The sequence below is a fragment of the Aethalodelphis obliquidens genome, unplaced genomic scaffold, assembly GCF_003676395.1.
Source record: "Aethalodelphis obliquidens isolate GAN/ISIS:26980383/991018 unplaced genomic scaffold, ASM367639v1 scaffold68, whole genome shotgun sequence".
Taxonomy (NCBI): domain Eukaryota; kingdom Metazoa; phylum Chordata; class Mammalia; order Artiodactyla; family Delphinidae; genus Aethalodelphis; species Aethalodelphis obliquidens.
Window position 1 is genome coordinate 4,309,193 of NW_020838012.1, and position 27,883 is coordinate 4,337,075.

The 27,883-nt window shown below is 38.6% G+C and overlaps 2 protein-coding genes across 5 annotated transcripts in view; one reads left to right on the forward strand and one right to left on the reverse strand.

The window, feature by feature from the left end:
* The first annotated feature begins 1,228 nt into the window (after positions 1-1,228).
* RBIS (ribosomal biogenesis factor) lies at positions 1,229-6,321 on the forward strand. 2 transcript variants are annotated; one of them, XM_027089706.1, is made up of 5 exons: positions 1,340-1,358; positions 1,962-2,040; positions 3,529-3,645; positions 5,810-5,926; positions 6,192-6,321. In XM_027089706.1, exons 3-5 carry the CDS (start codon positions 3,532-3,534, stop codon positions 6,261-6,263), a joined length of 303 nt encoding a protein of 100 aa, XP_026945507.1. In that variant the 5' UTR covers positions 1,340-1,358; positions 1,962-2,040; positions 3,529-3,531; the 3' UTR covers positions 6,264-6,321. The 2 variants fall into 2 exon arrangements, with proteins under 2 accessions (XP_026945506.1, XP_026945507.1); XM_027089705.1 differs by lacking the exon at positions 1,962-2,040 and having other exon boundaries at positions 1,229-1,358.
* Positions 6,305-27,883, reverse strand: part of E2F5 (E2F transcription factor 5) — a 28,827-nt gene continuing 7,248 nt past the window's right edge. Inside the window, exons 2-9 of one of the 3 annotated variants that reach the window (XM_027089702.1) lie at positions 15,291-15,400; positions 14,236-14,397; positions 12,897-12,940; positions 11,574-11,638; positions 11,059-11,118; positions 10,224-10,491; positions 8,079-8,126; positions 6,305-7,074 (exon numbers count right to left, since the gene is read on the reverse strand). In XM_027089702.1, the coding sequence (XP_026945503.1) occupies positions 6,965-7,074; positions 8,079-8,126; positions 10,224-10,491; positions 11,059-11,118; positions 11,574-11,638; positions 12,897-12,940; positions 14,236-14,397; positions 15,291-15,400 (867 nt within the window). In that variant the 3' untranslated portion in view covers positions 6,305-6,964. Of the gene's footprint in view, positions 7,075-8,078; positions 8,127-10,223; positions 10,492-11,058; positions 11,119-11,573; positions 11,639-12,896; positions 12,941-14,235; positions 14,398-15,290; positions 15,401-16,329; positions 16,408-27,883 lie in introns of those variants that run through there. The other 2 variants (XM_027089704.1, XM_027089703.1) reach the window with 2 other exon arrangements.

Below are 27,883 nucleotides of genomic sequence, written 5' to 3' on the forward strand. Positions count from 1 at the left end.
AAAGTCACTCTTTAGAAAAAATACAGAATTTTAATAAAATTACATTGACAAGTAATTATTCCTCATTCCTTAACGTATTCTCTAATTTTTTGTGATGGACATAAACAATAAAGTGATTTACTGTAAAAGTGGTTCATCTTTCTATAAGCAGGCAAGTGGCTGATTTGGCGGGAAGAGGACCTGACCGACGGCCAGCCCTCGTGGATTCTAGTTTGGCTGTGTCAATTACTAGTTGTGTGGATACCGAAAATGGCTTAGACTCTGAGCCTCAGCATTCTCACTTGCAAAAGGGGAATGGTACTTTGGCCTTATTTTGATACTTAGAGCAGAACTCATGTACCGTTACAAAAATGATACAAAAATGTCAGTACTTCTACATTTGTTTAAAAGCTGGCTTTCCCTAAGACTGTAACAAAATAAGGAGAGAACATGTGAAAACTGTTACCTCAGTGGAAAGATCGTCTTGGAAGAAGTGATTCGATTTTCTAGAAAACTCAACCCAGAACACCTTAACTGGGAAATATACACACACAGACATAAAACTGGAAGGCAAAAATGTTTCTTCTAAGATTTTCTAAAGTTCCCTGATTCTTGTTTTACAACTTATTGATATTTTCTTGTGCCTCTGCCGTGCTGTCAGAAATTCTCATTTTGAAGCAAGGAAACTTCAATGAGAAAAGCATTTCAACTTTTGGCTCACTACAAATTTTCCCTTGGGAGATTATAGTTCTAGATCTGTTCCAGACATTAGGTTCTTTGTTGCTCCAACCAAACCCGGGACACCACCCAGAAGTGCGCAGCGCCACCTCCTGGAAGCGCGGACAGAGCCAGCCAGCAGTAAGCGGCTGAGAGCCGACCACCTGTGTTACGGTCTGTGTGGCTCTGGTGACTCAGACACTTCGGGTGGTTTCTGTACACATACCCCTGCGAGGAACTCCAGACTTAGCCGCGTCTTCGACGCCTCAGCTGAGTAGAGGTTCTTAACCCAGCGAACGGCAAGGCATGTTAACAGTGAGGACCCTGTGTTTAAGGAAGGGTGCTCCACAGCTGAGACGGTTCTGTGGGCAGGGCTACGTTAGGTGGGTGGGAAACCAGCCCGTGAGCGGAACGACGCTCGGTGGGCGGAAGGACGCTCGCTGGGCGGAACGACGCTCGATGGGCGGGGCTTATCTCCGTCTGCAGACCAAGCTCACGGGGCAGGACTCCGCCCTGTGGGCGGAGCTTATCTCGGTGGGTGGAAACTACGACCTGAGAGAGGACCCTTGACTGGCTGCCTCATTCCGGAACTTCCTGGATCCTGCGGGTGCAGATGGCGTTACCTGGAGCTTAAACCCCTGCACGAGGGTATCGGAGGACTGGTGAGAGATTAATTAAAAAATTTTCCGGCGCGCTGGCGTGGAGTTTCCGAGGGTTGAGACAGGATTGGCTGTCCGCGGGCTGCTGCCGTCTGGAGGCTCCGTTCCGTCGTCGCTTGCTGCCTTAGGCAGCCCTACTCGGCCGCAGGCCTGCTGGCTCAGGCCTGAAACCCCCATGCCTGCTGGGCCTTCATCCCACGGCAGGGTACCAGCTTTGGGTTGTTCTGTTGTCACCAGTTTCCACGTGGTTGTTAGAGAAAATCCCTATCCCACTACCCCCCCAGCTAGGCTCTCACCTTCTCCACGAACCTTCCTCAAGTCCCCAACTCTATTGGATGTTTTCCTTTTGTGACTCCACTCGTATGCTGTCAGTTACAGCACCTATCTTTATGTTTCTTGTGTTTGTATATGTTTTATATGTATGTATATAGGTTCTGTACCACACTCGGTACATAGTAATTGATTAATGAATACTAGACGAATGGTTGGATTTTGGTTACTTATTGGAAGGATTTTAGATTATTTAATTTGGGGGTGGTTTATGTGTATTTTCTGCTTCTATAATAATCATGTATTTTCTACTGTGTTTATTTATTTATTTTTTAGAAGGAGTTCTGTTGGGGTTCGGAAGCATTGCTGTCTCTGTTGTTCCTGAGGCTAGACATTGAAGGAGGAGAGATACAATGTGAGCAAAGGGAAGAAGGGAAGAATGTGCAAGGTGTCTTCAGAGAGTAATTAGTAGACTAGAGTCGGTATAGAGAAATAGCAGGAGATACCTTTGACAGATTTATGCTAGAGTCAGGTTTCCAGCGATATGTCAGGACAAAGAATATTGCTCCTTGTGGGTTGGAGGAGCCACTGAAGGATTTTAACATTGGGACGGTTCATTTCGTACCACTACGCAGGATAGACTTGAATGCATGTGGCTTAAGCCAGGGGTTGACAGTCTTTCCGTAAAGGGCCAAATAGTAAATATTTTAGGCTTTGCGAGCCACAGTTGTCGCAGGAAAGCAGCCACAGACAAAACATACATAATCGAATGGACGTAGCTGCGTTCTAATAAAACGTCATTTACAAAGACAGGTGCCTGACCTGATTTGGTCCATGGGTATAGTTTGTCCCAACCCAGAGTCTAACCAAATAGTCCTAGGGACTAAAGCAGTAACCCAGTCCTGAACTAGGCAGTACTAAATCATGCTTTTGTACTGCATTTTTATTTATATTTGAGAGACCACATCACATAATGAGAGCTCAGGATCTAGTCTGCTTGGCTTTGAATCTTGGCATTCTCTGACTACTAATAGTGCAGCAATGGGCAGATTAGCTTCTCTTTGCATCAGATTTTTTTTTAATCTGTAAAATGAGGATAAAATAGTACCTCCTACAAAGTGTTGTTGTAAGGAGTAAATTAGTTAAAATACATAAAACGTTAGCATAGTGCTGTACATGTAGTAAAAGCTTAATAAATCTTAACTATTAATATTTTTTAAATTGTTCCTCATGTGCATTGTTAAAGACAGGTTTGAGAGATGTTTCTCAAGTAGAATTTATAGGTTTAGTGTGTTTAGCTATAAAACAAAGATAATACCTACAGTTTTTAGGCAAGAGCCATTCACATAGAGGTGATGTGGAAGTCATGAAAGTAATTTAACGTGGGGGTTAGGAGGTGTAAGATTAAGTACTGGTTTTGAGCAGGTGCACACAGGAGTGAAAATGGGGCAAGTAAAAAGGAATGAAAGAAGGAGGGAGAAGGGAGTCAGTCCTAGAGTATGAAAGGAACTGGAATGGAATAGCAGTATGTAAACTAGCAGAAGGATGGATGGTGATGGTTAGAATTGTCAGATGCTGCAGAGAGCTGAAAAAAAAAAAAAACAATTGTTGTGTTGAGAATATTAATTAATCTAACTGGCAGAAACTAATGTGGAGCCTCTTATGGGTCAGGTGCTGGAGATGCAGAAAAGAATTAGCTACACACTCTGCACTGAAACAGAAAAATCTAGTAAGACCAAAAGGACATGGAGATAATTTTTATACAAGCAGCAATTTTAAAAATAATCAGGAGGAAGGTGGAACTTCTTAGATTTAATTGGTACCTTTACTTCCAAAAACTGAAATTGATTTACAGTTCATGAACATGGGCAACTTAATTGAGCTCCTTTTCTTTCTTTCCTAGACAATGGCCAAGAACAAACTAAGAGGACAGAAGTCCAGGAATGTATTCCACATAGCCAGCCAAAAAGGCTTTAAGGTTAAAAATAAAGCAAAACCAGTTACCACTAATCTGAAGAAGGTTAGTATCACTTATGCACTCTGACTTTATTGTTTACAAGCAAAGCATAATTGTAAAGCTACTGAAAAACTGAATGCTAATATTTAAAATAGGTTCTTAGCCTTTCCTACAAAAGCATGATGATTTTAAACATTTGTTTTAAAAAAGAAAAAAAGATGAAGAAAAATAACCTCCCTTTCTTGAATTCAAATGTGCAAAAAGAAGAAAGCATTTTAACTGCAAATGTATGAGTCTCCAAGTAACAGTTTTAATAGTTTTCTCAGAGCATAGAAATCATAAAAAAACATGGTATGGAAAAGTTATCTCTTCAAGAAGCTTTCAACAGAGTCAAGACATGGAATGTCAGTCAACACCCATTCTTTTTCTCCTCAGTAATTCTTATTTCTCTGAAGATATCTAGAACTCAGATAAAAACCTAAAAATAGAAGATAAAATATTTTGTTTCTTAAAATACAAAATTTGAAAAGAAAGGAGTTACTTTATCTTTATTTCAAAATATTTGGGGAATGGGAAATTTCTTCAAGATTAAGTAGACTCCTTAAGAAGATTATTCAAGAAAATGTTTTCAAGCTTAAGTAGTAGGTGGAGTCACCTCTAGAGGACTTAGTAATTATCATAATGGTCCATAGAAACGTAACATTTTATCTTTCAGTCTTCATGAATTAGCTGAGTTAAAATTTTTGGTGGAGCAATTTCATGACTTTGGAAATGCTAAAAAGGAAATAAAGCTGGGTGATATGACTGGGGTTTGGGGGTGAGTTTTAGATAGAACTGTCTTCAGGGTTGACATTGAAGCCAAGACCTGCCTGATAGGAGCCAGTGATGCAAACTGCTGGGAAGTGTTGGAGCAGCATGTTCTAGGCAGAAAGAATAGTGAGTGCAAAGACCCCCAGCTGGGTGAAGGCTTGGTATATTTGAGGAAAATTATTTTGTTTGGATAGGAAGTCCTAGAAGCTTTATGGATGCTAATGGAAAAGATCTGTGGGTAGGCAGCCTGGTTGGAGAAAGTATCGAACACTTTTCTGAGAAAGCAGCCTTAGGGGCAGGTCGTACAATCACCAGGTACTATATAAGTGGTAAATTGAAGTTGGTGGCCATGAACTTAAAGTGAAGCCAGTCAGCCAGCTATGATTTTTTAGAGCTTCAGTTTTGGGCTCCAAAAGGCTGATACTTGAGTTTAACTAGGTTGCCAGGCAAGTCTGATTGAGGGAGAGAAGAGAAGTAGAGTTAGGGTGTGAAGGAGTGACTGATTAGTGGTCATGGAATCTGTGCAGGCTAAAGGAAAAAGTGGGGATATGAAAATGTGAACAATAGTGAACTTGGTGGGAAAAGATTTCAGTGAGATTTAAGAATTATTAATAAAATAAGTGAATAGAAGGATAGGAGGTGGTGCAGTAACAGGTAATGATGCAGCCTAAGGTAATGCATGGGAGTGATGGCAAGGTAGGTCGTGGAAAAGACCCCTGGAGATGAGGACCTGAAGAGATTAAGAAGCCATAGGATAGGTTTTTGTTGTAGCCACTAAAAAGCGACGCCAGGCGTGAGAGGGGTCAGTGAGCCATGGTTTGAGATCTTTCATGAAGGAGCAAGTAATCATGGTGTTGATAGGTGACAGTAATGAGGAGAGGGGTGTCAGAATGTCCTGATGCATAAGATGCAAAAAAGCCAAAAGTTTTGAAGGAGAAATGGTTGGGGAGCAGCTGTGAAGTACAAGAATACCACCCCCACCTTTCAGATTCAAGTGAGGACGGCTACAGGGGCTGCTGTCCTCAGGAGACTGCCAGGCACTTCTATCAAGGAAGGATTCAGAGACGTACTGTTAGAAGAACACTGGAAGCATGCTATCCAGGTTCCTCATTTTACAGATGAGAGACGATAGCACCGTAGCTTAGAAAGATAGTGGTCACATATTTTGGCCTGCTTATTCCAGGAAAGTCAAAGTATGAGGTATATTCACATAATTCTTATTTTTTAAAAAACAGAACCTTTTGTCTAAAATGTCCCAATAAGACTAAGAATTTTAGTGTAAATTGTCTCCATAAATTGGTAGGATTGATAAGAGTTTATAGGTTTGGGGGTAACAAGATTAAATTAAGGTTGCCTATATTTTTATCCTTAATGGTTGTGAGATCATGGATTAATGCTCTTTTTCTTTTTTTAAAAGATAAACATCATGAATGATGAAAAAGTTAACAGCGTGAATAAAGCTTTTGTAGATATGCAAAAGGTACTTGTACAGTTCGTAAAAGGCCTTTCCCTTGAACCTCTGCAGAAACAGCTGGTGAGTGGAAATCACTTCCTTTTGTTCTGGCTAATAAACTACAAATTTTCAAAGCCTGTATTGATTGTAATTTTTAGTATTTGGCTCTGTAGTATGTATAGCTTATTCAGACTTTAAAACATTGAGTCTAAAATATGGGAATTTATTGTTCTATTTCCAAAAGTATAACTAGAAGAAATTATATCGAATAATAGATATGTCAGTAGATAATGTCATTTTTGTTTGCTATTGTTATCTAAATTTTTAAATGTAATTTTCTCTCCAGATTCCTCAGCAGTGTCATGAAAACGAACCAGTTAATGTTGATGAAGCTACAAGATTAATGGCTCAGTTGTAATACACTGGTGATGCATCAAATTCTCCAAAAAGACCAATAAATTAAATGTTTTATACAATTTTATTTTTAAAAATCTTGTTAATGTACAGGCATTGGCACATTTTAAAAACAAACTACATAAACAGATCTTTCCTATAACCTAGGAAAGTGGAATGTCAGAAGTCAACAAAATGTGATAAACTTAAAGTGCTAAAACAGAAGGCACTTCACAAAATCTGTTCACTGAAACAGTTAATATATCCTAGTTTACACCCTTCACTTTATAAGTGGCAGTGAATGTCTGGATCAGAGGATACACAGAAATACGGACAGTCTCGTGGCAGTAAAAATGTAAGACAAACAAATGATGAGCCCTTGGCCAACTTTTTTGTTTTTGATGACCTTAAGTCTACTTTAACTTTCCTCTCATATAAGGAAAAAAACAGAAAGTTCAGAATGGGAGGAAAAGTTGAAATTCCAGAATGTAATTACTTGAGGGTAGGGAGTTGGTAGATATGAAATCACTTTTTCCCCTGAAGCAATCAGAATCCTTTGTTCTTATGGTTGAAGTTTTGTGAAGTAAAAAAGAAAGTATTAGGGAAGAACATTTCAGAATCAGTGAACTAAAAAGATGTTACATTCATTATTTTAAATACTTAGGTTAAGACGTCTAAAATGTTACACAGTTAGAGGTAGATAACAGTCCCAGGTTTCCATGGAATCTAATAATTTAGTATCTGGACATCAAACAGATCACAAACTCCTTCATTATCATCTAAATTAAAGTTGTAGTCATCTGCCGGGGTCGGAGAAAGCCGTAAAAGCGGAAACACTGCAAGCAAAAAATAAATTCAGTGTTAAAGATGGTTTCTACATACAGGTAATGATGTCTAACATAAAATACTATCAAAAACATCAAGCCAAATTATGTTTCCCCTGTTATACAGCAATTTTTTAAAAATATGTAATAGGAAATGTAATGATCAAATTAATGACTTATATTTTGTGTATATTTTGAAAGATTCTTCTTTAAAGACATTTTATGCATTGATTATAGGTGTTAGCTTGAGAAATAAGTTAGTTTTTATTGGTTGAACTTGTCACTAAAATTTATGATTCAGAAACACTGCTCAAAGTATTTTCTCTGATCTGCTAAATAAGCTACCACTTCGAAAACAGAGAAAGGAACTAGACATAAATTAATAAATATGCTGAAATTCTCTGCTTTTACAGAAGTGTTTGATAAATGTCTAAGTGGTTACTGTGCCATTGGCTAATTTAACAGCTGCTACTTCCTAGGTCTCGGCTATACATATTTGTTAGGAACCAGGACTCTGAATCCAAGAACTTTTAGAAAGGTGAGGCCCAGAGAGTAATTGTTAAAGTAACTACCATATTATAGCTAGTTGATTTTTAAGAATTACTTCAGATTAGACGATGATGTGGCTAATCTTAGTAATACTGACTTCACATTGGCAGCTTGAAGTTGGCCATGGTAGGAGTATTTACAAAACTGTTTTCAGATTTCCTGTTGACTCAGATACACTGTTTTACTCTTCTTGGCCAAATTCTTCAGGTGTAAAAAGGGCTAGTATGCCAACAATTTAGAACTTTATTCAGTAAAAGTGATGAGTATCCCCTTATGAATTCTTTTTCCTCAAAATGCAGGCAAAAAAATCTGAAGGATGCCTGTAACTTACTATGAATCATCATAGTACATTAAGCAGTTAAAAAATATAGGTTCTTCATTTCTTTTAAATCATGTGCCACTCATAAATTCTAGAAAAGCATTATTGATGTATAAGGTTATATTTATTAAAATTTTTAACTACTTACCATCAGAAGACATTAACTCATCAATGATATCTCCACTAATAGATCCCGCTGGAAAAAGAAATGTGATAAAGCTTTTTTTACACTCCTCTTTATATATTTTAACAGCAAAAAGGCAGTTACATTTAAACAGCATATATTTAAACACAGTATATATTAAGCACAGTTATATTTAACATCAGCATCTTGATTAAAAGTACGAAATTAGGGCTTCCCTGGTGGCGCAGTGGTTGAGAGTCCGCCTGCCGGTGCAGGAGACACGGGTTCATGCCCCGGTCCGGGAAGATCCCACATGCAGTGGAGCGGCTGGGCCCGTGAGCCATGGCCGCTGAGCCTGCACGTCCGGAGCCTGTGCTCCGCAATGGGAGAGGCCACAACAGTGAGAGGCCCGTGTACCACACACACACACAAAAAAGTACGAAATTAAAGTACTAGAACTTTATGGAAACAGAATTTTCATGACAACTAATCTGTACCTGGCATTACTTTTAAACTTCTGAACTCAAGATGTAGCCCCAAAAACTCATCATTGTTTTCCCAAAACTGACTCCTCAGTTTTTAAAGTCAGTGTTACCATAATTCTCCCTATGACTCAACCTTAAAAGTGCAACATCACTTTACAGTCCTCCTGTTAACTTTATCTTCAGATCTCACACATCAAAGGTTACTTATTTTGCCTAAAGAGTATTTCTCAAATCTTCCTTATTTCTCTTTCCAGTCCCATTGTCATCACCCCACTTTAGCCTCAATGTTCTCTCACAGTTGCATAACTGCAAACATCTTATCTTCTGTCTTCATTGCCTCTAATCTCTTCTTCCCAGGGCCAGAAGTCTCTTCTTTCCTAATGACGTTACTTCTGTGTTCACCAGTATACAGTTCTAAACGTGCCACTTCCCTGGTCACAAATCTTCATTGGTTTATAGGTCAAAGTCCTAACTCAGTCTGATATTCAAGGCCCTCTCTAATCTGGCCCCAAATTGTTTTCTTTACTATTTCCAAATACAAAATCATGTACGGAAATGAAATGCTCAAAAGTTTCTTTAATGCTTTGTGAAAGCCAATGTACTAATTGTGTCTGAGCTAAACCATAAACCTGCCTACTTTATTCTTCCCAATTAGATTATAAGCTTTTGAAAGATGACACTTTCTGTTGTGCATCCCTGTGGCCTATGGTGTGGAAATACTTATAGGGGAAGGACATGGGCAACAAGAAGCTGAAAAATATTCTGTGTCCAGTAAGATCTTTTTAGGCTCACTCTTACCTATTGTGAACTCAAAGAGTAGACCACATCCCAAAAGGATAAAGGTAAAAATAAACAAAGTGGAATATATACAATATAGTTATTTTAAATTATCTGCAATACTACGTCTAGATCGCATGGCAATCATTCATTCAGCAACCATGGGTCCTTTATTTGCAACCACTAAGGAGTTGGTAAATACCTAGCCATGTAATAACCAAGGGAAAGGACTGGATGCTGAGGAAATTTTATAAATTTAAGAAATGTGGCCCCTATTCCTGATGCCCAGTTTTTAGCTATTTATCATTTCACAGATCAAACAACTTAGGAAGGCAAGATTTCCTAAATAATTGGAGTTGAGACCACTTATCAACTCTATAAAACTAAGCTTTCCAAATAAAAAGTATAACAATAGAGAATACAGAGAAACAGGAGACATAAGTCACTATAGTTGTCCCTAGTATGATTTTTATTAAACATAGAACAAATTTCAATTATATATACTAGAGTTACTAAGAGATAAAAGAACCTTACAAAGTAAATCGCAGATAAAAAGCTGACATGTAAATAGTAAAAGGGGGGTGGGGGAACAAATCTGGTTTAATTCCAAAAATGGAATCCTAAGGAAAACTGCAAATATATATATTTACACAGTCTATGAAACAACTAGTAGTAGTATAATTAAAGACAGGATCTGTTTTTTAAATTTTCCTCATAATACATATTCCAGTGCTGGGCACACAGAAGACACAAAATTAATACTTGTTGATCAGGTTTACTATTTTGCCTCCTATACTAGATAATAAAATAACATCACAATTGAGAAATTCAGAAAAGCTCTCCAACTTGTTCAACACAGCATTCATATTTTCCCCTCTACTTTTTAAAACAAAGGCTCTGAACCCACCTGAAGATAAGTCTGTGGCTGGAGTCTGCTGAAGATTCTGGCTTCTTTCGGAGACATGTTGCTCAGGCAAGTTCTGAGTTGCCATGTTGGATTTCTGTGGAGGCACTGGAGTCGAGGGCTGAGAGGAAGGCTGTGTGAGGTCATCAGGTGGGGGAACAGGAAAAACCACGGGCTTAGAGGAGCTGGACTCTTTATTTATAAGCAGCACGTGGATAGGTCCGGAATGACTCTTTAGATTGATCTGGTATTTCTTTTGTCCATTCTGACCCTTTGAAGTTAGTGGGCACAAACAAATGAATAAAGGCCAACATTTCTAGGTAAGCTGAAACATTAAAAATAAGACAGGCAAAGCTATAGGGACTAACTACGAGAAAATTAAGCCGCTAAGTCAAAACATAGAGACCTAGAATGGGATATTGAGTGCTATAAACCACTTGCCCCTAAAAGTAAGCTTTTCTTAAATACTGGGCAACTCCCAGTTGTAGAATTCTGGAAACCATCTATTTGTGTGTAATTATACATGTCAGTGTGCAGCAGCACTCCAAGCATTCTCCACATATATGGAACCCCGTCCCCTGGCATCGGCCGCCATGGATGTGGTCATCTGAATGTGCGGTCTTAAATGGCAGCTATTTCACAGGTCGAAACTTTTTTTCATTCAGCAAAGCACAAAGACAACTGAGTTTTCCTACAGAGATATAAATGTAAAGTCCCTCCATTTCAAAAAGGTAATTTGTATCCCGAGGCTTCAGAAACCAGTAATGTAAACGCCTAAATACAAAGTTCTAGAATAGCTGGGAGAAGAGAGGGAGGTGATAACAGTAATTTTTTCTACCTCTTTTTTGATTGTTATAGTTTTCAAATCAGTTTGTTTCAGGAAATTTGAATCTGAAAACTAAAATCATGAAATTTATATTAGCATAGAGTCCATAAATATCTCTGACTCAATAAGCCAGAAAATGTTTTTTAAAAGACCTAATTTAAAGCAATATATTATTGTTGATATTTAAAGTGAACTTTTTCCTCAGGATTGTTATATTGGTTATAGATATAGTCAAACTGATCTTTTAAGATTATTGACTATATCATTACTCATTCCTTGATGTCTTCTAGCTCAAATAAAATCAAATTTTAAGAAAAGTTAAATGTTAAATGATTCATTCAGTCACTTCCATAATTTTACCAAAGTACTGAAGACATCTAAATTCAGATATCAGTACTTTCAAACAGACACCTTAAAAGCAGTAACTTGAAAGTGTTTGCAATTAGCTCATGTTCAGCTAAAGAAAATATATTTGTCCCTCTTGGAACAGTAGATCCATTTTAACAAAAGTTATCCTACATACATACCATTTCTGGAATAGGTACCTCCAGCTGTGTACCAGAAGGTGCTTGAATGGCCAAAAGTGTATCACCTGGTCAAAAAAATTAAGAAATAAAGATTTTTACATTTTAGAAAATACTACTGATCCTGTAATACAGTGGCCAAGAGTGTGGGTTGGCCAAGAGTGTGGGCTGTGGAGTCAGAATGCTTGGATTTGAATCCCAAGCTAGGTAACCTTGGGCTTTGGTTCTTAATTCTGTAAAATGGAGGCAATATAACTTACTGCATAGGGTTTTTTTTGAGGATTAAATGAGGCAATATATGTGTTAGACCTTAGAACATGTTAAATGTGTTAGCTCTATTCTCATAAACAAACTGCTTTCACCCAATCTCATGTCAAGTCTGAGATTCTTGAAACCTTTTAGCCTTAGTTAAATAACACTGTTTAGTTGAAGTATTTATACTACTTAAATGACTGGAGACACTAAAGATTAGGTATGATACAGTGAAATCTTAAGCTTAAGTGAACTTACTTTTGAAGCCAAATTCTACAGCAGTCTCTGCTGAGTTGAAGATTAAAAATACTTCCCCCTTTCTTTGAAAACTTGGGAAATATGATGGCAAAGTAGAGCAATAAGCCCACATATATTACCAACGTAATCTTAGATGAAAGTCAGATTCCACTTGGCAAGGTGTTCGGCAGATTATTTTTTGTATGTGCATGATACAAGACTGTCCTCTTTTAATAGGTCATGCACAATTAAATATAAATCTGTATGCAAAATTTCATTTTACTTGTATTATATATATTATGGAAATACAGCCCCCACTGCCCATTTTAGTTACTAATATATTGTCATCTTAAGGGGAAAACATGGAGGCTGGGGATGGAATAGGGTGAGGAATAATTTTCCTGATAATAAAATGGATAAACCTCACTCTGTCCTCATGCTTTCTTTGGGTTCCATTTGTGACCAGCACACTTGCTACATATATTTTCATAAACAGTGCCAATGAGAACCGTGTTCTAGTTCAAGTTTAGTCATTGACTCTGTGATTCTGTGACTTTGAGGCTGTTGCTTAATCGCTGACTTAGGTGCCTCTCCCACACATAGTTTATACCTACTGATGTGGGCAATGAAGTGAAAGCAGGGAAAAGCAGTTATTGTCATGGAAACAGAAATGAAAGCAGCCTATCAACACATAGCACTGTAGAGTGAAACCCAAAAATGTCCACAAGTCCTGAAAATAATGACTTAGGGTGAGTGCATGGAGAATTTTGAATCACGTTACACTAAATAGGTTGATTACAGGAAGAATGTAAGAAAAAATTTACTAACAGTACTTACCATTAAAGCAATTACAGATGTCTTCATGAGTTACATAGGAAAATGTACTGTCATAGAGTTAAGGAAACAACATTTATATCAAGGTCTAGACATTTAAATTAAGATAATAAATCTGAAGGCCAAAATAAAATGACCAAATGCATGAAGGGACTGTCACATATGGTCAGATGAAAAACAACACAAGTCTTCAGTCTGAAAAGGCAAAGACAATCACATAAAGGTCCATAAGAGAAGTGTCCATCCTTTGCTCTAAGAGGAAGCCACTTTTGATTTCTCTGTCATTGAGAACTCTTGGGAGAGAGATGGAAAACACATTCCTCATGGAGACAGGAGCTTCAGGGGGAAGGATATTGATGGGAAAAAGGATGCTCTCAGTGGGAGTGAAGAGCAACTATACAAGCCTCTGCATCGAGAATCTTCTTGGGTCATGGTTTGGGGAATTGGGAGTGGCCACAATCTTGGAAAGCAGTGCAGCAAAGTGCATGATCAACTAGTTCAATGCTTTTTGAATCTTGGGGTTCCACAAGGCACAGTTGAAGACCCCCATTATTATCAAACTGTTAAGGAGTTCTGATCATAGAAAGGAAATAACAAATGAGATCATGGACTTGTTCACCAAAGACAAGACAACACAAAAAATAAATTGTATACATTAGTCAAAAGTTCATAAGAGGTGGTACGAGATAAATGTAGTTAAAATGTTCCATATGACTACAGGTAAGTTCACAAATCAAGAGAGTCACAGATATCTAAGAGAACACAATGACTATAAGAAACACATGGAGTGTATCACTAATGATGTTTCCTCCCAGTACAATAGATACTCCAGCCTTGGAACCCCACCCTCCAGTAAATACTGTCTTTGGGTTAATGTTAGGCGGAATGTATCCTGGACTGATTGCAGGCCTGTAATATTTCATTTTCAAACCAAAATTAATTTTTTAAAACTTTGAGAGCTGCTGAATTTTCACTACTTCAGAACACTGAATGATTTAAGTACAGAACAATGATTTAAGTATGTCTATGCACTTAACAATGACTTCCAAATTCGCAGACCCCCTAAGCACACTTTAGCTAGCATGTTACGTCCTATCAATGGGTAGACTGAATGTAGGTGAATTTGTTTTTCTCAATGCAACACAGTAATGATGCTAACTGATGCACTGTATAACTTAAAAAGGTAAAAATTTTAAAATATTAGTATAAATCAGAATTATAAAATTAAAATGTTATATTCACTTGCAAAACTGAACTCTAAAAACACTAGAATAAAGTAACATCTTCAGACTGAAAGAATATGTAGATATTATGTATATGTATAGCGTATTTAAAAGGATATCTATTATTAATGGAGTCGTCCATCACATTTTTGATGCTTTGCTGTAGCCACAACTTCTGCTGATCAAGTTCTCTTTCCTTCAGTTCTAGATCTTCAATTTCGGCTTTAAGATATCTTAATCTATCTATGACTTCTTTAGTATTACAGCCAGCACCTACACCTCTTAAAAACATATGAGAATTAATATCCCCAGTATCAGACCCAGTTAAACATCACTTAATTTTTGTAGTAGTAAAACTCACTGAATATATTCAAGACAAAAATCTTTACACTCTTCTAAAAATCAAGCATTAAAATCCTTAGAAAATTTAAGCACCATATACCTCTGAATATGTTTGCTTAGACAATTTATTGCCAAGAACAACCAAAGTACACAAATTCTCAACATGTTCTAGTGTGCTTTTTGTCTTCTAGAAGGTCAGGCTGGTGACTGAGGCACCAGAGGATGTCAAAGTCAAATTGTCACACTGGGAAGTCTCACTATATGGACTGAGATACTGGTAAAACACATTATAACCTTTTAATATATTTTGGTGGGATTTTTGGCTAAGATAAACCAAAAAATTAAGGCTAAAGGGGACAAATTTGTGGAACAGAAAGTGTTTATCACACTCAAACATACAACAGTTAACAAATGACAACATGCATTTCAACTAACCATTATTTACAAAGTACATAATCCTGTGTATAAGACACAGTTCCTGTTTTCAAGGAGTTTATATTAGGCGGGCAGATAAATACTTAAGCAGAGAGGAATTAATAATACAAAGCAGTATGCAGTGTGTACCAAATGAGTAGCTTGAGGGAGAAAGTAAGATCTGAATTTTAAGAGTGTAAATTAAACAGTGGAGTGAGCAAGGGGACATCCCAACATAGAAGTGACACATACAGAAGCCCAAAGAGGTGTGTCCAGGGACACAGGTGGGGCTGGTGTGACTAGAGTAGATGGCTGAAATAGAGGCCTTCGGAGAGGCAAATGGTAGAAAGGTCAGATCTTACAGAGCACTGAGAAGAAAAAGAAAGGTTTTAGAACAGAGTACTGGTTTGTAACTTACTTCCATTGTATACTATTTTTTGACTTTTTTTCAATTAGGTCAATTCCTTCCAAGACATTGGTGATATCATAAATTCTTCTCTTTTGCCTCACTGCCAAAGTATCTGCAGCCTGTTTAAAAAAAAAAAAAGGAAAGAACAATGAAATAAATTACATTTCGTATTTTAAGGCCAAAAAGGCTTTGGTTATTAAGGTCACAGCATGAGAGCCCAATCCTAAATCTGACCCAGTCAGCTGCTTGGGTATGTGCAAATCGACCCTCAAACACTGAAAATACCAAAGAAATTATTCCATTTAAAAGCCAGCAGATGTTGGAATGGAAAAAAAAAATGAAGAAGTCGTGACACGAAGCCCACAAAAATTAAAGAACACAATAAGAATACTTCATATCACCTTATGGGCTAATCCTGAAAAGGCACTGCTAATTGTCACTTCCTATCTTATTTCTCCGTTCATAAACAGTCTTGTCTAAAATCAGCCTTAATTACTTTTTAAAACTTTGAAAAATTATATGTCAGCAGCTTTTAAATAATGAAGTCAAGATACTTGGGGGAAAATTCTGAATTATACACACACTGTAATACCTTGAAATACACAATCTGCATTTTTTAAACTCACAGTGAAAAGAGAGGAATGATCATGCCATCCCAACACAAAGCATAAAATCTACAAGAAATCAAAATCTATAGCACAAGGTTTTGGTACTAGCAAACACAAAAGCTTGGTAGTTTCACTCACATTAGGTAAGACCAATGAAAATAATTAACGCTATCATGTCATGAATGAATTGAGGAATGCTGGACAGTTCTTCTAACTAGTTCTCACTCACATGTCTGACATTTGTTCCCCAATAGTACAAACAGAACCTCTAAGACGAGGTTACCTTACAGCTCTTTTTTTCAGAGTGGATTAGACAACAGACTATCTTGAATGTGGAGTCACATTTTAAGATTCATGGTAGTAATGAAAAAACACATTTATGTCCTTACTGACAATATTCAGTACATATGTACAAGATTTCGTTTCATATAGTTAGTTACCAACTACCCCAGGGCTTGCTTCCTTCCACAGGGGGCATGTGCAACCAACAGCAACTGCTTGCTTCACAGGCATGTGGAATCTGTAAGTGAAATGTCGGTTCTATCAATCTAGTTGTTGTGTTACCAAAAATACCGGTTACTGTTGTCCAATCACACAGGTCTTCGGGAAGGGGATTCATGCCTCAAACAGTGGACTAGGAGGGTAAGTAGGAAGTGGCAGAGAGAAGGAAGAACCAGAGCGTGAGGCTGTTTGAACCCCCAACTCTGACTAGAGTTTGGCTCCATCTCTTCTAGAAAACGAGCAAATGAAAAAGAGGACTAGGCATTGTTTCATTGATATCCTCTTCCTTGTACTTAGCAATTTCCTCTCTGTTTCACCTACCATCGTAGACTTTCTGTCCTTGAGTGTGAGGCTGTCTTTCTGAAGAGCAATCATCTACCGCAAAGCTAACTGTAAAATCTTAACTTGTGAATTAATGTCTCACTTCCCTCTTGAGAAGTAGCCCACAGCACTCCAAGCCAGCTCTGTGTTATCCGTAGCTACAGACTCAACACACAAAAGCCGTCACAACCACAGCAACAGCTCACCAGGTAGGGTATTAAAATATGTTTGTATGAACCAGATCACATAGCTATTCTAGGTCACTGGGCAAAGAGCCATGAGATCTCACTTTTAGCTCAAAATTTGTAAAAAAGTATCTCATTTATAATTTATTACTGCTTAACAATTATAAAATTAAACACTTGATTTCCAAATCTAAGCATTATTTCTTAAATATCTTTCTATTTAAATATATATACATGATCAACATTAAAAAGGATCTCCAGGAAGCTTTTATTTTAGCAGCTGCATCATCCTTCTGAAGTCAGGTTCTGGAGCCAGGCACACCACGATCCAACCCCAGCCCTGCCACTTCCTGTCTTCAGTTGGCTTCAAACTCATTAAACCTCACTTCCTTTTTGGAAAATGGATAACAACACATGCTGAATTGTGGGGATTAAACTGGATAATCTTAGCACAGTGTCTGCTGCATAATTTAAATATTGGTAAGTAACTGCCTCATCATCAAATACAGGTTGAAACAAGAGATCGTGGGTAAGTTAGAGTTTGCATGTATACGAACTTATCATATTTTATGTAGTGTTTTTAAAAGTTGCGTGTGAATTCTTAAAGTTTTATTAAGTAGTCCAAGACCTTTGTACTTAATAAAATCATACAAGGAATCACCACCACCTTCATTCATTCATTCAGCACCCACGGGGTGCCAGGCTCGTCTGGGTCTTAAGGATACAGTGGTGACAGAATGAAGTAGCCCACGGCACTCCCTCTTTTGAGGTCAGGGAGTTAATAATGTACAAAGAATTATGTTAGAAGGAATGCATGTAGGAAGGTGCTATATTTAACAGGATTTTCAGAGAAGAGCTCCCTGATAAGGCGACATTTGAACGGAATGAAGTGACCCCTGGGAACACCTGGCAGTAAGTGCAAAGGCTCTGAAGTGGGAGATGCTTAGGTCCTTCAAGAAAAGGCGGGCAGGCCAGTGTGGCCAGAATAGTGATTGAGAGGGAGAATGGGAAGGGGGTGTGTAACAAGAGGAGGAAGAAAGGGGAAGGGGAAGAGAGACAGGGAGACAAAGATGATAACCTGGAAGAGGTAGCAAGGGGCCAGATCACTGGGGTCTTGCAGGCCACTGTAAAGACTTCAGCTTTTACCCCCAGTAAAACAGAAAGTCACTGGAAGGCTCTGGGAACATAATGATTTGGCTCCACATTTTCAAAGGTTCTCTCGGGCTGCTCTGGGTGAAAGAAAAGAAGCCAGTGAGAAAGCAATGGCAATAATCCATTCAAGAGATGGCCATGGCTTGGTGGAGGGGGAGATTGTGAGAAGTGGTGAGATTCAGGATCTGTATTTTTTAGAGCTTTTTAAAATTTTTTTACAGCTTTATTGGATTATAATTTATAATTGCTTTACAACATTGTGTTTGTTTCTGCTGTACAACAAAGTGAATCAGCTATATGTATACACATATCCCCCCACTCTTGAGCCTCTCTCCCACCCTCCCCATCCCACCCCTCTAGGTCGTCTCAAAGCACCGAGCTAATCTCTCTGTGCTATACAGCAGCTTCCCACTAGCTATCTGTTTTACACATGATAGGGTACATATGTCAATGCTACTCTCTCAATTCGTCCCAGCCTCCCCTTCCCCCACTGCGTCCACAAGTCGGTTCTCTACGTCAGTGTCTCTATTCCTGCCCTGCCACTAGGTTCATCAGTACCATTTTTCTAGATTCCATATATATGCATTAATATATGGTATTTAGGATCTATTTTGAAGGTACAGCAAGCAGGCGATCCTGAGAAAGGAATCAAGAGTAACTCTTTGGTTTTTGACATGAGCAACTGGAGATGAAGAAGGTTGCAGGAGGAATAGGTTTCGGACACTGAAAATCAGGAACACGGCTTTGGACATGTTGACTTCCAGGGGGGAGAAATCAAGAAGGCCACTGGACATTGGGAGTGTGTGGGTTAGGGGAGAAGTCCAAGCTAGAGATACAAATTCAGAAGCCATCAGTAAAGAAGACATTTTAGGACACTGGATGGAACCTACTGGATTCACCTAGGAGGTGAGCATAGAAGGAGAAGATGTCTAAGGGCCAACCCTGGGGTTCGCCAGTATTTAAGATCCGAGAAATGAGGGGCAACCTGCCACTGAAGTAAGAGAAGTAGGAAGAGTGGGGTCTTGGAAGCCAAGGGAAGAGTGTAAGAAAGAGTGACCATGTTAAGTATCGCTGGCAGGGAGACCTGATTCACTGAGACCTGATCCATGGATTAGACTTTGGAAAGATCACGAGTGACCTTGGTCGGCGCCGTTTTGACAGAGTGGCGGAGTAGAAAGCCTTCATGGAGAGATTCCAGGACAGAGTGGAAGGAAAGCTGGAGTGGACAGCTCTTCTGAAGATTTCTGCTGCAAAGAGGAACAGAAATGGGGCAGTAGATATAGGGAATTGTGGGGTTTCCCCAGGAAGTTTTTTTTTTCCCTTCATTTCTCTTTTCTTTTAAAGGTGGAGCAATTTCAACATGCGAGTATGCTGATAGGAATGAGCCAGTAAAGGGGGAAGAGGGATAATTCATGATGCAGGAGAGAGAAGGGGCAACCAATAAAGAAACAGCAGTAAGTAGGCAAGGGGGGATGTGAATCAGACTAGCTGAGGATCAGCCTTACATAATAAGAGGGCATATTAATAACTGAAGCTCATCAGAGTGCCCAAGTGCAGCTGTGGGTACGATAGTAGACAAGGTAAGGGGAGAGGTTAGACACTTCCTTCTGGTTGCTTTTTTTTTCTCATCAGTGGAGGTGGGAGTGGAGGAGTGAAGGGGGAGAGGGGTTTAGTGGTTGAGAGAGGAGAAGTGTGAAATCCTCATCTAGGAAAGCCAGAGAATAAGTCATGTAGAAGGAATGCTGGACCTCACTATGGTCCTGTTCAAGTTAGTGGTCCTGAATTTAAAGTGAGAGCCATCAGAATCACTGTGCATTTTCCTGCGGCCCTGCAGAAAGGCTGGGGTGTTGTCAAGGGACAGGCAGGGAACAAAATGGGTGCATCCTCATCCCATGCTGGCACCGTGGCTGTTGAATGCACATGAGTATGCATCAAATTTACTTTAAAAGTTTACATTTATCATTCTAGGACCTGACCTATATAGCCATAGGGAAGCATCCGTTAGATGCTCACTTTTTCAGGAAAAACAAACATAACCCTCTGAAAGGCATAGATCTCCCTTCCAAATATTAAACTCTTTTCTAAAAATATGTCACCAATGGTGAACAAACTGATATCCACAGGTGGAACAAAATTAAAACTTGTGATGCTTTTAAGTCAAATAAAAAACCTAAGAGCTGAGAGGGATCACATATAAGTGCTAAAAAGAGCTTTAAGAATTTTCTGGCCCCACCCCTTCACTTGAACAAATGAGTCCACTAAGACCAGTGTTAATTCTGGGAGGGAGAGAGATTATGTGGTAGCTTTATTTGGATTAGGATTAGTTGCGGCTCATTTGCTCAAGGATGTCTTCCGGTGCAGCCTGATGCTTCATTCAAAAGGGCTGATATAAACACAGTAACTCTGGAAACATCCTGTCTTTCAGGTTCTCCATCTGTAAAGCAGGTACTTTACTCTCTTCCAGGACAACAACTGTTGACACACGTGCACTCAATGTCTTAGCTACTGTGCTACAGAGACTAACGTTACAGTGAGGAGGGCCACATCCAAAAATCAAAACTGTGCAATACAAACACTACAAGGGACTTTCCTGGTGGCCCAGTGGTTAACACTCTGCGCTTCCACTGCAGGGGGCACAGGTTTGATCCCTGGTCGGGGAACTAAGATCCCGCATGCTGCACGGCACGGTAAAAAAAAAAAAAAAAAAAAACCCACTACAAAACATCAGTTAGTTAGATACACATGCATACAGACATGCCCAAGTGATGGGATCCTGGATATAAGGTGAAAGGACCCCAGGTAATACACCAAGATTGCCTATGAAATATTTTAATGAGAATTTAAAAAAAACTGTGCTCGATGGTATGTTGCTTTATCTCATGGTAAGATTACTAGCTAATTTCAAACACTGTTAAAGATAATTGAGATGTAGAATGTTTGATTTCAACCCACAGTTAAGAAGAACCATTTATAAGCCAGTAATTGGATAATTGTGTAATAGGATCTTTCACAGATGTTATCTAACTTAATGCTCACAACTGCTTTGTAAAGTAGGTATCATTCTCCCTGTTTTATAGGAAACAGACTCAGAAGGCTAATGAATAATCAGGTGGAATCTGGCATTAATTATATATTCATGAAATAAATTTGTGGCAAAACATTTTCAAATGGACTTCTATTATTTTAAAAGACCGGTGGACCGTCATAAGTTCCCAAGCTATACAAATGCACTGAGTAGCAATTCGAGTACCACTAGTCTGCAGGTGGTTCCATCTAGAGTGTATAAAATGGTCTGAAAAGGCAGAAAGATCTTAATTTCCACTTATTATTCAAAAATAATAACCAGTAACAAAAAAACTGTAAGCATATCTAAGTCTTCGGGACATGGCTAACACCTGGCAGAATGAGGATGAAAAAATGAAACAGTCCTGTAAAGTAGAGACAAAGTGTTATAGGAGACTGAAAAAAGAGAGATTACTGGAGGTGGGGGCAAAACAGGAAAGAGTTCCTGGAGGAGGCTGCTGTGTGCTTTCAATGCATCTGTAGAGGATGTTACATCAGGAAGGAAATTAAATACCCCAAAAATAAATAACTTACTTTAAGGCTACAAAGGGCTTCCTCCAGAAGCAGCGCTAAGCACACAAGTGTTTTAATGAGTAAATCTCCCCCGAAGAAATCTCTCCTTAAAAAATCTGCAGTGCTTTCACTACCTCAAACTAACTACTACTCTATATGATATTTTTAAGTGCATAAGCTTTAAATTTGTTCTAATTCTTAAATTTTTTTAATAAACTCTGCATAAGCTTTTGAAAAGAAACTTCATTTGTACTGCCTTACTCAAGTCACCCAAGATTTCTCAAAAGAAAAAAGAAGACACTTGATAAAATATCTATTTAAGTAGGAAAAGCCTGCTGAAACTCAGCTCTAGAGATTGCTTGCCTAGGTCCCCAAATGTGTGCTTTGTAATTCTCATATGTGTTAAGTTTCTAAAACAGGAGCAAAATTAAGCATGCATCTGCTATTCTACCACTGGGATTTGTATCTGCACATTTTCTATCATCCTGATGGTTAGAAGTTAGGAACCAAAGAAGTGACACAGAAGTTAGGAACACGGGCTAGCCTGTAAGATAACAGTTAAGATACTGTTGTTGTGAAGATTAAATGAGTATATTTGATACACTTACGAGAGTGCCTTGTACATCACGAATATTACATTCGTGTTAGCCATTATCACTATTATAGATCCAATTTCTCACCTATAGTAAGAAAACATTGTTCTTTGAAAAGTGTATCATGGAACGTAACAGACCACATTTACTTACTTATCTGGTGTAACTCACTAACTGTAACATTTCAGAACACAGTCAAGCACAATGAAGTAGGAAAAAGGGCTTCTGCAGAAGCAAAAATAGATATAAAAAGGTATGTTTTATTACTCAAATAGTTCACGCCATTTGGATCCTATTTACTCCTTCTCTTCTATGATTCCTAACAGTGGGGATATTTAATTTCAACGTCCACGAGAAAACTGGAAGTACCATCTGGGACACTGGCGAGGTACCTAGGCAGCAATCAAGGGATGTGGCAGAAATTATAGAAAGGATAAAAAACTCACTAAGCAGACAAAGCTGAGGGCACTGGACATGGCAGTAATCCAACACACTTAGAAAAGCTTTGAGGCTATCACCTCCAAAGGATACAAAAAATCATATTCATCATGACTACCCCAAGTTACCAAAAGAATAAAATCAAGCACAAAGACATGTGTAATGCATTTTGGAAAATTTTCAAACCAAAATGGTTAAATGTTCTTTTATAAGAAATAATGTTATTAATAGACATAAACCCTTAGGTAATCAGAAAACTCAGCTATGGACAAAATCTCATTATCTAAAGGATAAACAACGGTTTCAGAATACCTGGACTTGTCATTATCAAGAAGAATGTACTAGTCAGATGTGGATTTTAAAATAAATCCAAAAATCTCAAAGGGATTACAGTTGAATGTGACCAATGACTGAGTTAAACTCAATTTTCAGGTCAACTTCCTTCACAACTGTGACCAGCGGCCTATTCTGAAAACTGATTAAACCCCCCCAAATAACTGGGGCATCTCTGTCTCAAACACACATACACACACAGACACGCATATGTATATACATCAAAATGTCAAAAATTTCCTTCACCAAGAACTTCTAAATGTCAAATCTATGGAAGAAATAAAAATGAAAAGATAAAGATTTGACTATCTCAATAATTAAAACTCAGTAAAAGAAAGTATGAAGACCACGAATTAAAACATGGACAAAAGATAAATTTCACACCAAAAATTTGTTAACATTCTTGAAAAAGTTTTCAAACTTTTAATGAGTTAGCAAAAGAATAATAAAGAAATGCAAATTTAGGGCTTCCCTGGTGGCGCAGTGGTTGAGAGTCTGCCTGCCGATGCAGGGGACACGGGTTCGTGTCCAGGTCCGGGAAGATCCCACATGCCGCAGAGCGGCTGGGCCCGTGAGCCATGGCCGCTGAGCCTGCGAGTCCGGAGCCTGTGCTCTGCAACGGGTGAGGCCACAACAGTGAGAGGCCCGCGTACCAAAAAAAAAAAAAAAAAAAAAGAAATGCAAATTGAAACAATGAAAATATACGTCTACACAGAGAATTGTACCTGAATATTCATAAAGGCCCAAAATTGGGAGCAGCAGGTGAATGGATAAGCAAAGTGTACTATATCCACAAAACGAAATACCAATCAGGGACAGAAAGGAATGAACTATTGGTACAGGTAACAATGGGCGTGAATCTCCAAAACATCATGCTGAGTGAAAGAAGCTAAACCCAGAGCACGTACTGTATGAGTACATTACCATGAAACTTTAGCAAAGGTCGTTTTAATCCATGGAAAAGAAAACAGAGCAATGCTTGCTTGGCGGGGTGGGGAGGCTGGAGTTTGGCTGGGAGAAGGCAAAAGGGAGCTGTTTTGGGTGATGGAAATGTTACACATCTGGTTGTGGTGGTGGTTACAGGTACAAGCATTTGTCAAAACTCACCGAACTGTACAGTTAAAATGGGAGCACTTAATGGGTGGAAATTATACCTTTACAAAGTTGACTTAAAAAACAGAGATACTATTATTCCTCATCTTTCAAATTTGTAGAATATGAAAACATCAGAATACCCAATATTGATTCATTCTATCTATCCATCACTTATCTAACAAACACCTGGAAACAGCACTTACTATGTGCCGGGTACTGTTTGTACTGTTTAAGTGTTTTAAAAGTAAAAACTCACTTTAGCCATTCCTATAATGATAATCACATGAGATAGATACTATTATTGTCACCATTTTTGCAAAAGAGGAAAGTGAAGCTCAGTAACTTGTCCAAGGCCACCGAAATGGTATGGTAAAATCAGGATGTGAACCCAGGGTGTATACTTTTAGCCGTTGCAAAATGCTATTTCTGATGTGGTGAGGTAGCTGGTCATGATTATATGCTGCTAGTGGAGTATAAGTACCATCTTTTTGTAAAGCAATTTGGCAACATTCATCAAAGGTTTTACATTTTTATGATTCTTTGATCTAGTAATTCTTTAGTATAGATTATCAGAAGCAGAAATAATTTTAAAATGTCTAAATGCCAAAAATGTTTCCTGGACCTCTGTTGCTAAATCCAGTGGACGCTACAAAGTCTTGTATCCTCTGCAGCACTTGACTCTGGTTCTCTCCTTCCTAAAGCACTGTTCCCTGGCCTTGCTGTCACCACAACCCATAGGTTTTTCCTCCTCAGTCTCGGGCTGTTTCTTCTCAAGTCTCCTTTTTCTCTGCTGTTCCTGAACTGAGTGTTGGCCCAACTTCCATTCTTACTCCTCTTTCCACTCTAAACCTTCTCCCTTACATACCTCATAAACCAACCATTTCCAGATCAAACTGGTAGCCCTGGTCTTCTTCTTGGGCTCCAGATTCATAATTCCCACAGGCTGCCAAATATCTACTCAAGGATGGCCTATAGGCGTCTCATGCATGCCCAGAATTGAACTTCCCTTTCCTCCAAATTCCTTTCCTCTTTCCGTAATTTCTAAGTGAAAACCACCACCATCCACTCAGCTGACCACGCCATGACCTGGCAGTCATCCCTGATTCCTTTTCCTATAGACTCAGCAACCAAGTTCTGTCACTTCTACAATGAAACATCTTATCTCCCCACTTCTTTATATTTCCACTGCTCTACCTTAGTTCAAGCCTGTAATCTTGCCTAAATTACAACCTTGTTCTCTAAATTCAACAGTCATCTAATTTATAGCTTTGCAAATGTACCATTTCTTTCTCTGGCCTCATGGCTCTGGCACTTGCTGTCTTGCTGGGAATGCCTTTTCACCTAATGCAAATCTGATCACATCCATTCTATTTGTTGAAAGCTTACAACAGACTGGCTGGATCAGTACTGGTAACACACAAGACACAGTCCCTCGCCTCACAGAGCACTTGGTCTAGAAGGGAACACAGGCAAATAAATAAATGAAGAAACAATCCCATCTTGTGATAAGGGGTATTAAGGAAAAGAACAGGTAACGGAGAAACAGAATAAACGGGAATCAACTTCAGCCACTTTAGATTAAGAGGAAGAGTCAGGAGATGCATCTGCATCAGTTTCCTATGGCTGCTGTCAAAATTATCACAAATTTAGTGACTTAAAACAACACAAATTTATTATCTTATAGTTCGGTAAATCAGAAGTCCAAAACGAGTCTCACTGAGTTTGGATCAAGGTAAGGCTGTGTTCCTTCTGGATGCCCCAGCTTCTAGAGTCTGCAGCATTCCTTGGCTAGTGGTTCCTTTCCTCCAGCAATGGTCGGACCAAGTCCTTCCATACTGCCATCTCTCTGGCCCTCTCTCTTCTGCTTCCCTCTTCCACTTTTAAAGACGCTTATAATTACCAATGGGCTCAGATTCATAATTCAGAAAAACCTCCCCATCTTAACGTCAGCTGATTAGCAACTTTAACCTTAATTCCCCTTAACTGAACAGATTCACAGGTCCCAGGAATTAGGCCATGGGTATCTTTCGGGAGTCATATTCTACCTACCAAGCTTCTAAGACAAGGAAACATTTAAACTGAGACCAGAGGGTTTAGAGAAATGGCCAGTCAAGTAAGGGAGAGAGTGTCTGTGTGTGTGTGTGTGTGTGTGTGTGTGTGTGTGTAAATGTGCTCCAGGCAGAAGGAAAGCCCTGTGCAGCAGCCATAAGGTGGAGAGCAGAGGGTGTGTGAAGCATTAGAAGAACTGGAGCCATGGAAGGGGCGAGTGTGCGAGAAGAAGGGAAGGACTCCCAGAAGAGACAGGGTCCTGTAGGCACTGGATGTTGTTCTAACACGACCTTAAATTCTTAATTTACATATATCAATGTCACCTGACTTTTTGAGTCCCTTAGTCCCAGCTCCACTCTCACTGCTCCCTGGAGCCGTCAATGGCTCCCACATCACCGGTCACCAGGGCTCAGCAGGTGCTTCCATACCCCCTTACAGTGTGAAAGTGTCCAACTCCCATTTCCCTCACTTTTCCCCACAACCATAAGCTGTAAGCTACTAAAGGAAGGGGCTAGGGCACACATTGGTTAAGTTATATTTATTGAATGAGATAGAACAAAACCTAGAAACAACTAATACATTACCAACCTAAAACAATGGTGAATTCTGGATAATATGATAGATCTAAGTTGAGGCCCTCACAATTTATGTTTATAATTTGGGAAAATAAAAGTTTGACCTCAGCTATGAAAAGGTGTAACAAATTGGGAAAATACTGAAAATTGAAAATAGTGGCTCTCTTGGGGTGGTGGCATACTGGGTAATTTTTATTCTGGACTATATTAATTTTTTCCAAGTTTTCTACTATTTGTATGCTATTTCAACAGATATATTTTAAGTTTAAAAAGGTAAATGAGAAAACCAAACCCTCCCTTGTACAAACATATTAAGTTTAAGACATAAAGGGAGACTCATGGACTAATAATTGGGGAAAGTTAGACTTAAATGGCAAAATCTAAAAGAAATGTATTTATAAGAAATATTTAGCATGTCAATACTTACCATACTCAAGAAATGGCATAACATAATACATACATCCAGACAAATGGACGTGTGATTCACACTGAGAGGCACTATTTAAACACTGACTTTTATGATTCATCCCTAGATTCTAATCTCATTCTTAAAAATATCAGTTTATACCATTAAGTGCACTTGATATTAAGGTAGACATTCTCTGGAAATTAGTACTTTCACTCCTGATTTCTTCCTCTTCCCCTTTGCCTGGTATACCTCAATTTAAAATTTTTGAGTCCTTTTCTTTCTTGGTGCTTTTCTTGTACACAATGGATGCCTGAATTTTTTCATCTAAACAACTTTCTTAAAAAGAAAAAGGAATCGGATACATTCACATACTGGAGAAACTAGCAGGTTTCAATTATCACTCATTTGATGTTTTCTGTATATTATGCTTTAATGCTTTTACCTTTTCATCCTTTTTTACGGATTTGTTACGCTTTCTGTGTTATTTTTTCCCTTTGTAAGATAGCAATTCAAAGTGTATTTCTAGTCTATTAAGTTACTTTTAAAATTTTAATAACATATTTATAAAAAGAAAATGGTGCATAAAATCAGCAAAAGCTCAACTAAAATACTTGGGCACTCTGCTAATGAAATCTCTCAGTTACCTGAGGGTCTCAACTAGACACTCCTTACTCTTATCCTTGTGAGAATCTTCCTAAAATGTCTACAGTCCTGCCTACACATACTCTCCATTCAAGGAAAGAATCTTTCCCAATGATGGAGGCCCT

Coding starts and splice junctions, on each gene's coding strand:
- RBIS (XM_027089705.1), top strand. CDS start 3,532: ATGGCCAAGAACAAACTAAGAGGACAGAAGTCCAGGAATGTATTCCAC. Junction 3,646..5,809: donor TTACCACTAATCTGAAGAAG/GTTAGTATCACT, acceptor TTTTTTTAAAAG/ATAAACATCATGAATGATGA. Junction 5,927..6,191: donor AACCTCTGCAGAAACAGCTG/GTGAGTGGAAAT, acceptor TTTTCTCTCCAG/ATTCCTCAGCAGTGTCATGA.